The 17,161-nt window shown below is 34.9% G+C and overlaps 1 protein-coding gene across 1 annotated transcript in view; it reads right to left on the bottom strand.

Moving 5' to 3' along the window:
- LOC148952406 (uncharacterized) overlaps positions 1 to 17,161 on the bottom strand; it is a 109,537-nt gene that overhangs the window by 36,753 nt on the left and 55,623 nt on the right. Inside the window, exon 3 of the mRNA XM_089089863.1 lies at positions 6,405 to 6,562. Within this exon, the coding sequence (XP_088945989.1) occupies positions 6,405 to 6,562 (158 nt within the window). The remainder of the gene's footprint in view (positions 1 to 6,404; positions 6,563 to 17,161) is intronic.

Here is a 17,161-nt window from a genome sequence, read left to right as displayed (position 1 = left end):
ATCTTCTCATCACTTTATATTTTATTAAGATTTTTTTTTTTTTAATGTTTCTGGCTAACAAGGGACCTCAAATTTTTCAAAAGAGAGAAGGGCGTGTTGGTGTCATAAAAGGGATCATACACTTTTGTGTCAGATTGGTTTGAAACTTTCAGTCATTGGTTCCTTGACCAAGAGGGCTCTGCTACAGGGAAACTAGGTTGGAGGCACAGGCTACCAACCACAAGGTCTTGTACAAGGGGACCATAATACGTACACACAGAATACTGTTCAATAAAAAATTGGGCCCTGAAAGGGGGAAAAAAAATATTATATACCCTATCGACTTAAATTTATTTCTTTAATACCCTAAGACATAAAAAAGTGGAACAAAATTGGCTGCACTAATCCGAGACGCCCAAATTGTGAATTAAAGTGGACACTAAGGCAGACTAATTTATTCGCAATGCTTAAAAATGGGTACAAAATATTTTTCGTCTCTGATTCAGTCATAAAGGGTAGACAACCGCATTAAGTTCTTAAAAGGTACTAGAGCCACTAACTTATATTGAATAACCTCCTCTCAGATTAAAAACTCAAACGAACAGGTTTCTGCCATCTATGAGGGGGCTGTCCTTCCCTCTCCCTAACCCCCTACTTTATGCGACAAAGTTTAGTAGAGCTTTTAAAATATTGCTTATTCCCATTCAGCGGCTCGCATGTTTGAGCAGTCGTTTCTAAAGAATTAATTAAAAAAAAAATTTCCACAAAATAAGTTTTTCAAATAAAAGTAAAGAACTCCATTAAACAAAAAATGAGCAAAAATAAAATAAAAAAATCTACCAAGCGTGAAACTACAACAAATCAGCATCGATAATTAAATGAAACCCAAAACGAACAGAAATTGCAATAAATAACCGAGTCAAACTCAAAACGAGCAGAAATTAACATAAGTTGGGCTCAAAACCCCGATACCTTCCCAAGGCCAGAAGAAATTTTGCACTTTACTGAAAAAATATAAATGTTTTTACTTTTATAACTTTAACAAATCAAATAATATTAACATTTTGATTACTAAATATCAGAATATACGTATATTAACCTGACAATGCACATTCATTTGTATTTTTTTCAGTAAAGTGCAATTTTGTTCTGGCCTTGGGAAGGCATAGGGGTTTTGCGCCCAACTTATGTTAATTTCTGCTCGTTTTGAGTTTGACTCGGTTACTTATTGTAATGAGAGTGAGAGAAGGAGGTCATACCCAAACTTTTGTTTGTGGTGATTTTTGTTCGTTTCACACATGATTTGCATATTCAATTTAAGTTTCACTCGTTGTAAGATTTATTTATTACTTTACATTAATATCTATTGTATGTTTGTTTGCATTGATTGTTTCTTTAATTTCTGTTCGTTTTAAGTTTCATTTGTACTTTAATAGGAAAATATTTTTTTCGTCTTAAGCTTAATTTTCATATTCAATCTAAGCACTACTCGCTTTAAGATCTATTTACTCATTTATATTATTACTTGTTGTATGTTTTGGCTATGATTGTTTATTTAATTTCTGTTCGTTTGGGGTTTCATTTATTCTTTAATAGTAATTTCTGCTCGTTTGGAGTTTGAATTTTAAAAGGTATTTGTATCTGCTGAGCTTAAGTTTAAAATGGCCTTTACTTTTCTTTGAAAAACTTATTTTTAGGAAAGTTTTTTTTAAATTAATTTTTTTTCGTTATTTATTGCAAAAAACTTCAAGTTTTAAAAATTCCTGATTTCAAAATCAAAATTAAAAAAATCAAATATTCATCAAAGTATCAACACTGGTACAAAAGTAACAATATCAAAGAGAAAAAATGGGTCTGTGTCAACCTTGGAGTTTTTATTATCTGATGTTTGAACTATTTTTATCAAAATTGCTGTCGCAAAATTTTTATCGGATGGATTTGGGGAAAAAGGGCGTGCGGGGACTAGGTTAAGCTTTGATCTCTTTTTACTCTTTAAACATGAACAACTAGAACTTTCTATTTTCAATCAAATGAGCCCTCTCTGAAGTTTATACGAGTATCCCTTCTATAAGAACCATATATATCCTCAGAGTATAACTTACAACGCCTGTCCCTGGGCCCTGGGGGTTGTGTCGACCCTGGAGTTTTAATATCTGATGGTGGAACTATTTTTAACAAATCAGTCACCTGAAATTTTTATCGGATGAGTTTTCCCATCCGACACAACCAAAGGCTTGGAGGGCGGGAGGGGCTAGTTGCCCTCTGATCTTTTTCTTGCTCTTAGAAAATGAACTACAACTTATAATTTCCATCCAAAAGAACCCTCTCTGGAGTTTATACGAGCAGACCTTCCATAAGAACCATATATGCCCCCAGAGCAATACTTACAACGCCTGCCCCGGACCCTGGGGGGGGGGGTTGTGTCGACACAGGAGTTTTTCTTATCTGACCTTTGAACTATTTTTAATGAAATGGCTATTATAAAAATTTTATCAGATGGGCTTGGGGAAAAAAGGGTGTGCGAGTGGGGGGGGGGGGCTAGTTGCCCTCAGATATCTTTTGACTCCTAAAGATTGCACTAGAACTTTCAATTTCCAATCAAATGAGCCCCCTCTGAAGTTTATACGAACATCCTTTTCATAAGAACCATATACGCCCCCAGGACAACACTTTCAACGCCTATCCCCCGGGCTCTGGAGGGAGTTTTTGCTATCTAATTTTTGAACAATGTCCAAAACACTGGCTATCTCAAAATTTGTAGCGGACGGGGTTGGGGAAAAAGAGCGTGGAGAGGGGAGAGAGGCTAGTTTAACTCTCTTGACTCTTAAAAAGTGAACTAGAACTTTCAATGTCCAATCAAATGAGCCCTCTATGAAGTTTATACAAGCAGCCCTTTCATAAGAACCATACATGCCCTTAGGGCATAACTGAGAACGCCTTCCTCTGTGCCCTGGGGGGGGGGGTCTATTGACACTGGATTTTTTCTTATCCGACCTTTGAACTATTTATAACAAAATGTCTGTCTCAAAATTTTAATCAGATGGGTTTTGAAAAAGAAGGCGTGGATGGGGGAGGGGGAGGGCTAGCTGCCCTCGGATCTCTTTTGACTATTAAAAAATGAGCTCGAACTGTCAATATCAAATCAAATGAGTCCTCTCTGAAGTTTATACGAGCATCCCTTTCATACGAACAATATATGCCCAAGGGCATAGCTTACAACGCCTACCCCGGGCCCTGGGGGGTTGTGACGAGTTTTTATTATCTGACTTTTGAGTAATTTTTATCTTAATAGCTATCTCAAAATTTTTATTGGATGCATTTGGGGAAAAAGGGGCGTAAGGGGGGGGGGGGCCTAGTTGCCCTCCAATCTCTTTTGACTAAAAAAAAAACTGAACTAGAACTTTCAATTTCAAATCAAATGAGCCATCTCTGAATTTTTTACGAGCATCTCTTCAATAAGAACCATATATTCCACCAGGGCATAACTTACGAAACCTGCCCTCGGGCCCTGGGGGGGCTGTGTTGAACCCTGAGTTTTCGTTATATGGTCTTTGAACTTAAAAAAAGCTATCTTAAAGTTCTTATCGAATGGGTTTGAGGAAAAAAAGGGTGGAGGGGGGGGGGGGGCAAGGTGCCCTCCAATTTCTTTTGACTCTTAAAAAGTGAACTAGAACTTTCAATTTCCAATCAAATGAACCCTCTTTGAACTTAATACGAGCATACCTTCCATAACACTCATATGTGCTCCCAGGGCATAACTTACAACGCCTGCCCCTCGGCCCCGGGGGGTTGTGTCGACACCGGAATTTTTGTTATGTGATCTTTGAACTATTTTTAACAAAATAGCTATCTTAAAACTTTTATTGTATGCATTTGGGAAAAAAGGGTTTAGGGGGGGGAGCTGGTTACCCTCCAATATCTTTTGACGCTTAACAAGTGAAATAGAACTTTTAATTTCCAATCAAATGAGCCCACTCTGAAGTTTATATAAGCATTCCTTCCATAAGAACCATATATGCCCCCAGTGCATAACTTATAACCCTTGCCCCTGAAGACTGTGGGGGGGACTGTCCTGCTCAAACATATAATTTCCTGAACTTTCAACTACGCTGAACAAAATGGCTATATCGAAATTGTGTTTGGGGAAATGGTGGGTGTGAAAGGGGTGTAAATTGCCTTAGAATTACTTTGGACTATTAAAAACGGAACTAGTCATTTGAATTTCCAATCGAATGAGCCCTTTTTGAAGTTCTACGACAACGTTGTCTATACAAAACCTTATATGCCCTCAGGGCACAGCTTACAACCCTTGTCCTGAGGGCTCTGGGGGAGTTGTCATCCTCAAAGACCTAATTTCCAGAACTTAAAACTACGTTTAATAAATGGCTATCTAAAAATTTTGATTGGATGTGTTTGGGGAAAAGATGGGCGTGAGAGGGACGTTAGTTGCCCTTCAATCACCTTTGGCTATTAAAAAAGGCAAAATTCCTTTAATTGTCAAATTAAAAGAATCCTTTTTCAGATTTTTACGATAACGATTTCAATAAGATCTTTATATACTCCTAGTGCTTAACTTACAACCCTTTCCCGAAAAGCTGTGGGGGGGGAGTCCTGCTCAAAGATATTATTTCCAGAACATTGGACGTCGTGGAACGAAATGGCTATCTTAAAATTTTTATTGGAAGTGTTTGGGGAAATGGTGGGCGTGGAAGGGGTGTTAGTTGCTTTCCAATCACTTTCGACTACTAAAAGGGGCACTAGCCATTTCAATTTCCAATGGAATCAGCTCTTTTTGAAGTATCTACAACAATGCTTTCAATAAAAACTTTATATGCCCTTAGAGCATAACTCACAATTCTTGCCCTGAGGGCTTTGAGGGAGTGTCCTCCTCAAAAACATTTTCTATCTGTAAATCAACTACTCTGAACAAAATGGCTATCTCAAAATTTTGATTGGATGTGTTTGGGGGAATGATCGGCGTGGTGGGGGGGGGGGGGGTTAGTTACCCTCCCATCGCTTTTTACTATTAAAAAGGGCACTAGCCACTCCAATTCCAATCGAAGGAGCCCTTTTCAAAGTTTCTACGACAACTCCTTCGATACGAAGTGCCCTGGTATGGAAAACAAAAAAAATAATACATTGTGCCAACATCGTTCTTTACTTAGGCAGCGCGATCGCGCTGCCTATGATTGGGACAATTGTGAAATTTGAGCGTGTAAAGTAAGGGCATAGGAGGGTGTGAACCCCCCTAAAATACGAAATAACTTCTTTTAGTTTTATGTTTTAATTTTGCTTAGGACCTTCAGTTAAACAAACTTCTTTTTTTTTAATTGAATTTAATATTGTTTTTCAAATCATGTCCAGACCTAACGCAAGTGGGCCACCGGTTCCATAAACACTTGATTTATTGCTGTTAAAAATTCATGTTGAGTTTTAATTGGAATCTTGGACAAAATTTGAATATTTAGTAAAAATTTACGATGATAAGTAGTTTTTTTAATAAGTTCTTAGTAATATTTTTCCTTTAGAATTTTAGGTGGACGGGAAAGGGTATTACTGCTCCTATGGAAGTTCCGCATGATTTTTGATCTTTATGTGGCTGAAGCGATTGCTACCTCTATAAAAGGGTTTTCTAATGCTCAAGTACATTATATTAATAAGTTTAAGCACATTGAAACATTGTGTTTTAGTAAGAAAAAGATGACACCTCTTAAAATAGCTGAAAACAAAGCTCTTTGTGGCACTTGCCCCACCCCAAAACAAAGAAGTTTCCTGTTGGGGCTTATGATGCCCCACTACCCCTTATCCTTTTATATACCATTAAGTTTGTGAGTTTAATATTTTATATTACATAATAAAAGATTGCTACAATGGGAGGCAAGGCTATACCCAGGATTTTTTTCGGAGGGGGTTTTACTCAAAAAAATTTTCGGGAGGGGGTTTACATAAAAAAAACTCAAAAAACGCATACAAAATCTGTTTATATCCATTTTTGTTACGTTTTTACGAGTCCGACAAACATTTCGGGGGGGGGGAGGCTCAAACCCCCTAACCTCCCTCTGGGTACGGCCTTGATGGAAGGGGTACTGATAACCCCCCTAGCACCAATAACAAAGGTGCATACCAAAAATATTCTTGGGAATCAAGGGGGATTATATATTATTCCATAGGTTTCATTTAGATATCGATTAGTTTCAAATGGATCTCCCAGCAGGATATATTTACCAAGTCATACAGGATAGCACCTGTTTGACTTACCAGACCAGAGAGGGTATCAATCAAACAGGATAGACTTACCAAAACTATGCTTACATTTTGTCACCGTTTTAATGGATCACACTGTCAATTATATTTGCAAAAGATCAGTGATGAGCTGAGAGTTACCGACGCATCTTATTATGTAGGTACATAGATATTTTTCTTACCTTTTGAAACCATCAGGAGGGAATACATTCAGCGATATCCCTTTGACTGGGATTTTGTTCTCTTTCTCGTCATAGAGTTTTGCTAAACACAGAACTGAGTATGAATCATCTATCACCTTTGATGCCTCTAAATTTTTCAGGGGGGCTATTTTGTGGGCCTGTAATAATATACATAAATTGAAGTTATTAATTCATTGGTTAGTGACAATTCTTGACTACAAGGGCCCTTGCCTCCGAAAATACTAAGATCTCCAGGTGTTCCGCAGAGTTCCACCATGTTTGACAGAATTTAAGACAAGCTTGGTACAGTTTCTGCTACACTTGGGTGAGATTCCACAAAGCTTAGCACAATACTACCACACTTGGTGTACGCCCTCTGGTGTGTGTTATTTCTGAAATTTGGCACCCCCTCAGGTAGATCAATGATTTGTTGCCATGGCATTTTGAACTTACCACAAATGTATAAGGCTACTGTAATTGAAAAAAGATCGTACGCCACAATAATAACATACATAAACAGACATAAAACAAAGTTAACACAAAAAACTCACAAGTATACTCAAACTTAAGGGTAAAAATGTTTTTTTATTGGCTGAAAATTTCATTCAGAAGAACCAATACGGTTTTGCGTTCTACTTCAGGCTTAAAATTTGACATAGCAATAAATAGGTAATGCAACAACTGAAAAAAAACGGGGATGCCTGACGTTTTTTCTGACGTAGGATTCGGGAATAATTTGATTGGTTCAAAAAATTTATGAAGATTGACGTAAAAAAATAATTTAACTGAATTAAAACACCGTTTTTAACACAGAAGTATATGACAATTTTCTCTCTTTTTTCTTTGTTAACATTAAAACAAATGGATAGGTGCACATTTATTTCTTCAATTTGGTCCAAGTTGGTTTTCAATTTGGTTTTAATTTATTCAAAATTTAAGATCATATAGCACTTTAAAAATAAGCTACCATCCTAAGGCAAAGAGGTAGATTTTGTGTTTCCGGTCAAACAATATCGAAACCAAAACATAATGCATGAGAATAATGAGGTACAAAGAGAAGTAACCATAAACGGAACAAGTTAAATAGAAGTTATAAAAAATAAAAAAGCTTTAAGCAAAAAAAAAAAAATCCAAAATTGTGTTAAATGTGCACAGGTGAAATCGAAAATAGGAAGAAGATCTGAATTTTACGTGTTTCTGACTTTTTTAAAGTTTTTGTTCATATGTTCCTGACTTTTTGGAGCTTCGTTCGTGCGTTTTTGACTTTTTTACATTTTATTTGCGTGCTTAGAAGTTTCGAAGATTTTTTTTGAATTGTTTTCGACTTTTTGAAGTTTTTATTCAGCGTTCCCGACTTCTTGAAGTTTTATTCGTGCGTTTCCGACTTTTTCATGTTTTTTTCACGTGTTTCCAAATTTTTTAAGTTTTGTTCGTGTTTTACAGACTTTTTTTTAGTTTGGGGTCGCGTGTTTCCGATTTTTCTGAAATTTCATTATAAAGTTTTCGAAGATTTTGAGTTTTTTACATGTGTGCTTCAATTTTGTTATAAGGTTTTCGATACATTTGGTTTATTAAATGGATTTTGGTGTATTAATAAAAAAGAGTTGATGCTGTTATTGTAATTTCTGGTTTGTAGTTTTTTCTAGCTTAAAATATTTGTGAGGGGATAAAATGTTGGGTATACGTTGTTTTGCAGGAAGCTTTCTATATTAAATAGACGGAGTTGAGATAAATAGAGGGCAGTGATGGATTTATTAAAAAATTTATCTCATAATAAATAAATGGAATAAAAATATATATTAACGTTAAAAAAATATATATATATATAGGACAAAAAAGATATGAAAAAATAAATATATCGTAACATTTGGTAAACAAAACAGAATATGTGTTCACTTTTGCAGGACCCAGTTGAAAAATGTTTTTTTCGGTTAAAGTGTAGGTGCATTGTAGCTCCTATTGGTTATTCCCAGGTATCTTGCTTGCTGTATAAATCTTCATATGTTTGAGTAATATGGATTTCTAAAAAAAAATGCTTCACTACAGATGTTGCAAGCATTAGGCTTTTCTCCAGTATGAAGTCTCAAATGGTTGTAAAAATTAGAAATCTGAGAAAAATGTTAAACACATAAGCTGCAGGGGTACAGTTTTTTTTTCCAGTATAAACTCTTATATGAGTGGATAAATTAGAATACTGTGAAAACTTTCTACTGCATACCTTGCATGTATAAGGTCTTTTGGCGCTATGGAATCTCACATAGGTGTATAAGTTAGAATTTATGAGAAAATGGTATACTGCATATCTTGCAAGTATATAATTTAATATATATTTCCTTCGCCAAGGGCTCTTTTTCCTGAATTTTAGATCTGGTGAGTAGTGGAATAGTTTTTTTTTTCTGATTATGTCATAATTCAAAATTGTGTTCTTGCACTAGAAATTTATTCTGTCCTCCAGTAATAGGTATAGACTGTCTCACTACTGGCTCGCTTTGATCGACAGCGCCGTCTGTTATGATGAATCTTCTCAATTAATATTTTCTTGGGCAGAGCTTCTTCTACTTGACAGAAAATGTTTTTATCAAATTTATTAGGTAAATTGGTAAGTAAAGAACCTTCATTTCTTACAGCTTTGAAGAAAATTCTAGAGAGCTTATCTGTTTTATCAAAAATTAATGAAAAGTATCCAAATTTTCAGATCTTCATATTTTGCAGGGTGGACTGGAGAGCTGTAAATTGACCAATGAGGCATCTTCATCCCTTGTAAGTACATCTCTCTCTTGCAATTTTCCTGTACTGAGATGAGAGGCTTGAACTTTGCTGTAAATAATGATCTTTGAAAGATTTGTGTAGATTTATGTAGGGGAGTTGTGAGGATTTCAATCATCGCCTTCGCTAAAATAGGTTACAATTATCACTCGCCTTATAAAGGATAAAACTGTGTTAGCCTTCTTGCTCGGATAAGGTATAATCATTTAGTATTTATTTATGAAAAATTATTTATGAAAAGTATTAAATAGGTAAAGAAGCGTGCATAGGTGTTTTAAAGGTTTTTGGGAAAGTATATGTTGTTGTGTCGGCTTTTTTTCTATAGCGAACTTAAATTGTTGTCTAGAAAATGAAGATGAAAAGTCAATGCTAAATAAATAGGAGGTAGATATAGCGTGGAAAATTGAGGTGGACAATCGAAAAAATTCACGATCAAAATCATTAAAAAATAAGGCTAATAGTTCTTTTGGGGGAAAGCAAAAGGAATTGGGGTCTACACAAATTCCAAAAATGTTTAAAATTCGAAGTCAGAAGTAAGGAATTGTAAAAACAAAGTAAACATCAATAAAAAGGAAGGCTTTTTAGATATTTGCGAGTGAAAGAGAATGGTAAAGGGGCGTAAACAATTTCCGAAATGTGTAAAATTCAAAGTCAAGAGTATATAATTGCGATTAAAGCGCGTTGATTAATTGGAATCAAAGCGCACTGCGATAAATATACAGACCTAACTTAAAAATTTGACTTTGAAATGTTGAATTTTTCTAAACATTGAAAAGGAAATTTTTGACATGAAAAGGTTTTTGCAATTGAAATTCGAAAAATAGAAATGGTAAATTGTTAAAAATGAAAAAAAAATAACTAGAAAGGCTTAATTTGAAGTAATACGACAATCAAATCCTTAAAATTTTAGAAAACTGGAATTTTTCTATAGGAAAACACCTTTTTAGCGATTTAATATTGAACAGTAGAAATGGTTAAAAAAGAAAAAAATTATGAAGTAAAAATGTTTTTAGTCGAAGAAATTTGATGCTTAGCAGATTAGGGTTATCAGTCATTCTTTTTCCTGAAGTACAGAAACAGAAGATTTTTCGAGGTAAAAGTTATTTTCCACCATCTTTGATATTGTGAATTCATACTTAGTAAGTGGTAATATTCCCCTCCCGATTGACATAAATCAAATGCTCTCGTTCCCCCCTTTTAGTTCTCATCTGACATTTTTTACTGACTTAAGATCTTGTCTAGTCTTACTCCGACGTTCTTGGCCTCTTCCGTAAACCTTTGGTCCCGTTCTTATTTTCTTCGCCAGCTTCTGACTTTTTTTCTTATGACTTGGTCTAGTATTTTTCCAAAATTAACGGTACCCTTTGCCCTCCTTTTACCCTTCTGAATTTCTTTACTACATTATTAGTTGTTCTGGTCTCTTCCAACTTCTTTTAGGCTATTCCAACTTTCATAGTTCTTTTCTGACGTTCCTGTCAGTTAAGTAGTCTTTTGTAGTAATTTGAGCTTATATAATGATAGTAAAAAACTTGTTTAAACCCAGCAAAAAACAAGCTAAAAATTTGTTGCCCCAAACAGCTTAAGAACGTATGACTTTCCTCAGAAGACTTTGTTGTCTTTGGAAGAAACAAATTTCTTCATTTATACCCAAATTGGGAAAAGTCGGGAATTTATTTCTAAGAGGAAAGACTAGGCAATAATTTTGGTAGCATCAGGTCCCAACTTACAAAAATAAATGTGCCGGTATGGGAAAAATCAGCAACAAATATTTTAACAACATATGGTGCAAACAGCTTAAGAAGGTATTTTGAACTCTATTTTGAACTATAATCCTGCCAGCGCATTGAGTATTAAGGCAGCGTGCCTACTTGTGTCACCCTCGTTATTAGAGCGAGGTACAAGTATTATGGTCAAATCTTAGATAAATAACTTGTTACTTTTTCTTTAGTAGAGGGGGAATTTGGGGCCCTCTTCAACCACTTGTAGAGATGGTTTTAGATCAAAACATTTTAAATCTTATTTTTGGTCTGACCCTTTGTCTTGTCACAATTGCCATTAATGGGGGTTTCTATTCCCTGCTTTATAATGTATCTCCATAATCATATAGCCTAGTCCAAGCGCCAGTAGACAAAAAGACGCTTATTTTCAGGTCCTCATGACACATCTGTTTCACACAATCTGTTAGATAGTCACATCTAACCCGCTGATTACGATTATACCCGGGAATAGGTACCACCGAGGGGTGTTTGACCCTTACAAATGACTTGACAGATTAGAAAAACTATCTCGAGAGTTTTATTTACAATTTTTTCAAGTTTGCAACGCTACCTGTTACAAGGCTCCTGCAAGGCGTGCAATCTAAAAAAATAAAAGAGATCATTTGCAACAAATGAAGTTTTAAATTTATTGCAGAAAATTTGTATTGAAAAAAATAATTATAATTGGATAGAGTACTGAATTCTGAAGAAAAAGGTATGATTATTTCTTAGCTATCTCATTGAAAGCAATTATTATCAGGTTCAGAACCCTCTAGTTCAGTCTTAGGCTATTTCTTTTCTTAATTAGGAAATTTGTGAGAGAAATGGCCTCTGATCCTCAGAAATTGATTGAAATATTTGGCTTGTAAAATGTCAAAGGACGCCTGGCTCAATGAATTATGTCACATCAGACCATGCGGTAGAATCATCGCAAAATCTGGAAGCAAAACAAAAAAGTGGATTACGAGGTGTAACCCTAAAAATGCAGCAGTTGCCAAGTGGAAACTGACGTAGCCATTTGCTCGAGAGTATCCTCTTCCATCAGTCAATGGCAGTACTGGAAGTATATACCAAGGTACCACTTTGCTGGCCCCCCCGTACAAACAGTTTTTTTCTGTTAATTTTGCAGGTCATTACACTCTTTGCCAGGGAATAACGCAATTTCAAAAGTTCAGCGTAACTTCAAAGTTCAGTGTCCTTTTTTAGTGGTAAACCAGAAAACCGATGTCTCTTTTTACCCGCCAATTATTTTTGTATATATTGAGATTTCAAATTTGATTCTCCATCAGTTTTGAATAGTTTATATTCGAGATAGCATTACAGGCATTTTTTGTAAAAAGCATTTACATAGAAAAAATGGAGCAATTTTTGGTGAGTAAAAAATATTCTCATTATTATATTAAAAAGAAATTATCTTGCCATTAAGTTAGTGAAGAAGTTCTTTATTTGCGCAGGAAATATGTGCGATCATGTACTTAGTAGTCTGCTGTTTTTAGGAGCTGAAAAAACCTCTAAGCATCTTATTTGGTTAAATTTAAGGTTTGATTTTTTATAGAGATAAATTGGTGGGTTATATGTTTTTTGAAAAAAGTGATCATATTTTGATCGGCAATTTGGGATTAGAATAAAATGTTTATTTTTTCATGTATTGATTGTTACAAAAGCATCCTTTTTTATCAAGATCAATGACCCTTTTTCTTAGGGGTGTTTTTGAAAATACTTCCAGGCCAGTCTGCAAAAAAAAAAAAATGTCTTGTCATTAATTTAAGGAAGAAATTATTTCATTACAATGTGTGTGGTTACCTCTTTTAAAAATGTATTAATTGTTACAAAATCTTCCTTTTTATAAATATCAGTGGCTTTTTTTTTTATGAATTTTTTTTAAAATAATTACAGGCCCGTCTGCATTTAAGGTGTGATTTTTTATAAATATAAGTGAACGTTTTTGGGGATGTTTTTTAAAAAGTGCTTAGCTTTCGATCAGTAATTTGGGATTAGAATAAAATGATGATTCTTTTAATGTATTAATTGTTACAAAAGCTTCCTTTTTATTACAGTGTGATTTTTTTTTATCAAGATCAGTGTTTTTTTTTTTTAGGGATGTTTTTTGAAAATATTTCCAGGCCAGTCTGCGTTGAAGAATCTCTTCATGAAATTTAATGCGTTCAAAACCCTCACCCCCCCCCCCATTTCCACAAAAAAAAAATTTGTTACCTTATAACCCTAGTTAATAAATAACATTGTTAGATTATCTATACTTTTTAATTGAAGGACCTTATTATATCATAGGGGGGGGGGGGGATTTAATTAAAAAAGAAAATTAAATTTTACAATTCTTAAATATCTATTTAAGTCTACATTTGATTGAAATCTGATAGTTTTAATTGACTGTCACATGCAATTCTTCTCCATATTGTTTAATAAGGAACGCAAATACTGCTTTTTAAGTTTGAATTTACAAATACAGTCACGGAAGCATGGACGTAGGAGGGGGGGGATTGACTGAGCCATGCTAATTAACTTTTCCACTTCTTAAATTTCTATTTATGTCTACATTTGATTGAAATCTGATAGTTTAAAAAGAAAAAAGGCTGTTATACCAAAGAGTTTAATAATTTCCGACTAAATTGACTTTGAGTTTCACAAAAATGTTCATAACCGCATGATTAGTAACAATTTTACGCTTGAGTATACAAAGAGGAAGCTCACTGAAGGAAGTGTCAGTGACCGGTGATGTAATTACTTCTTTAGTTTACGAGATTTGCGAATTTTTTGAACAGAAATTATTCCGTATATGAATAGCTTTACTTTAATTTTTCCAAGGTAAAAAAAAATGCAAAGAAACGTACCAAAACTTTTTTTTTGTCAAAACTGTTCATGAACGTTCTTTTTCAATTTAAAAAAAAAATATATATTTATCAACTTTTCGTGTTTGATACTATGGAATTGAATGCCTAACGCTCTCCGTTAATATTCTGAATAAGTAAGAATTAAATTGCGTTATTTTTTCAACTTTTGGGGGTTTGATATTAAAGGGGTAGTACCCTCCCGTAAGCTAAATAGTTTGAAAACTGAAAATGATTTTTATATTATAGAATGTTATTGATCAATCATCGGAGCTTCTTCTTTGTGATGCTAGCACCGATTCTACAGATTGTATTATGGAAGTTCATTACACTGAGGATAGGCTATCATATACTTCAGATGATTTGGTGAGGAGGGGGCCTTCGGGTCGGCTCTGTGTCGAAGATGACGAGCGGTTATATTATGACATGCCCCCACGGGTGAATATACTGATAGTAGAAAATAGTGCTGATGATGATGATGTTCAAGTAATTGAGCCTGAGATTGTGTATTTAAAGAGTATTATAAATATTGATTTAACCAATAAATAAAGGATTAGAATAATGATTTTATTTAAATAGCATGGACAAAAAAAATGAAATGGATGATTTCTTAAGAAGAAGAAATACATTAAATAGCTAACTTCTTTGATTTTTCATATTTTGATAGAAAACTTGGTTGTGGACTTATAACCCCCCCCCCCCGCCCCTACTCTCAGAAGTGGAAGAGTGAAGGGGCTCTGAGTCTTCCCCTTGAGGCAGATTCTGAGTATTTTCGGTTTTCCCTCCAAAATTGACCCCCTCCCTCTCCTGTTCCCCTCAGAACACTTAATGATTCGAATTGTAAGAAGGAACTGAACACATATCACTCCATTTTTATACATTATACACCTTTAATAAATCAAATGATATTAACATTTTAATTACTAAATATCAATATATGTATATTAAACTAACAATGCACATTCACTTGTATTTTTCAGTAAAGTGCAAATTTTGTTCTGGCCTTGGGAAGGCATAGGGGTTTCGCGCCCAACTTATGTTAATTTTTGCTCGTTTTGAGTTTGACTCGATTAATTATTGTAATTTCTGTTCATTTTGGGTTTCATTTATTTATCGATGATGATTTGTGGCAGTTTCACGATTGGTAGATTATTTGATGTTATTTTTGCTAATTTTTTGTTTAATGGAGTTCTTAACTTTTCTTTGAAAAACTTATTTTGTGGAAAAAGTGTTTTTTTTTTTTTTTTCTAATTAAGAACGAAAATCCTTTTGTGGGAACAACTTATGTTTTTGCGAGGACTGTCACCCTTGTAATGAAACCCAGAAAGCGTTTCAAAAAAAAATTCTTCCCTGGATTTGCCATAAATTCGCTGCTTACGCTGAATAACCAAGTAAGCAAATATATCGAAGAAAAGAAGACGCCTGTAAGGGTATTTCAATCCTTTACGTACACGTAAAGGAACCAAAAGCTTCCCCCAAACAGAGAATTGTCTAAAATAGTGCACATTTCAACTGGACTCAGAAATACTAAGCTTTAATAGCGTGAATCGTGCTTCAAAAAACTCCGGCTTGCTACAGGATTAATTAAAAATAGGACATTAGCCCAATAAGTTTTATCAAATAGTTCATAGTGTTAAATTGTAATGAAGGAGCGACTTAGCCCAATTGTAACCAAAACTCAAAAATGGAATTTTGATAACAATTGACAAGAATTGGGTTTTTTATGCAGATTGCAAATATATAAATTTCATTACGTTTAATATCATGCCATCAAATGCTCCAAGCCTCAGAAGAAAAAGGGATTTTGAAAACAGGGAGCCTGATTTTAGAAAAAGGGGGAAACACCCCCCAAAAATTCAATAAATCTGAATGTAAATATCAATTACATAATTAAATAAATAAATAAAAAAAAAAAACTTGCGAATATTTTCATTCTAACTTAACTTGTAGGAAATAATCGAGTCAAACTCAAAACAATCAAATCCCCTAAGTCTTCCCAATTTAATTTTCTTTCATATGAATAATTTTCATTTTAAACTTAAAATACGCTCAATTCTTGATTTTCATTCTAACTTAACTTGTAGGAAATAATCGAGTCAAACTCAAAACGAGCAGAAATTAACATAAGTTGGGTGCAAAATCCCCTTTTCAATTGCGAATTTTCTTTAAAAATTTGGAAAAAAAACCCAATTAGCTGGGATGCCAAATGGATACTTTAAGTGGCTTTTGGACACTTTTTTTTACTTTGAAGGACACAGGGACACTATTGAGTCAAAAAAGGCAACTTTTTTGAAAAAAAAGGACACTTTTTTTGGACATTTTCCAAAATCAAAACCAAATAGCTTTATTTTCTTATTTTTTTTGACTGCTTTTAATTTGTACTTTACTTTTAGGCTTTGGTAACGGCTTACACACACACACACACACACACACACACACACACACACACACACACACACACACACACACACACACACACACACACACACACACACACACACACACACACACACACACACACACACACACACACACACACACACACACACACACACACACACACACACACACACACACACACACACACACACACACACACACACTTTTTTACTTTGAAGGACACAGGGACACTATTGAGTCAAAAAAGGCAACTTTTTGAAAAAAAAGGACACTTTTTTTTGGACATTTTCCAAAATCAAAACCAAATAGCTTTATTTTCTTCTTTTTTTTTACTGCTTTTAATTTGTACTTTACTTTTAGGCTTTGGTAACGGCTTACACACACACACACACACACAAACACACACACACACACACACACACACACACACACACACACACACACACACACACACACACACACACACACACACACACACACACACACACACACACACACACACACACACACACACACACACACACACACACACACACACACACACACACACACACACACACACACACACACACACACACACACACACACACACACACACACACACACACACACACACACACACACACACACACACACACACACACACACACACACACACACACACACACACACACACACACACACACACACACACACACACACACACACACACACACACACACACACACACACACACACTCACACACACACACACACACACACACACACACACACACACACACACACACACACACCACATAGATACGACAAACACACACGGACGACACAGATAGAGAGACGACTTACACAAAGAGACGACACATACACACAGAGACGACACACAAACAGAGACGACAAACACACAGAGACAACACACACGCAGATACGAAACACACAAAGCGACGACACACGCACACAGAGGACAAACACACAGACACGACACACACAC

This window comes from Artemia sp. Qi Xiang Cuo, chromosome 5 (genome assembly GCF_049724085.1).
Source record: "Artemia sp. Qi Xiang Cuo chromosome 5, ASM4972408v1, whole genome shotgun sequence".
Lineage (NCBI taxonomy): Eukaryota > Metazoa > Arthropoda > Branchiopoda > Anostraca > Artemiidae > Artemia > Artemia sp. Qi Xiang Cuo.
This window is presented reverse-complemented; position numbering and strand designations above follow the sequence as displayed.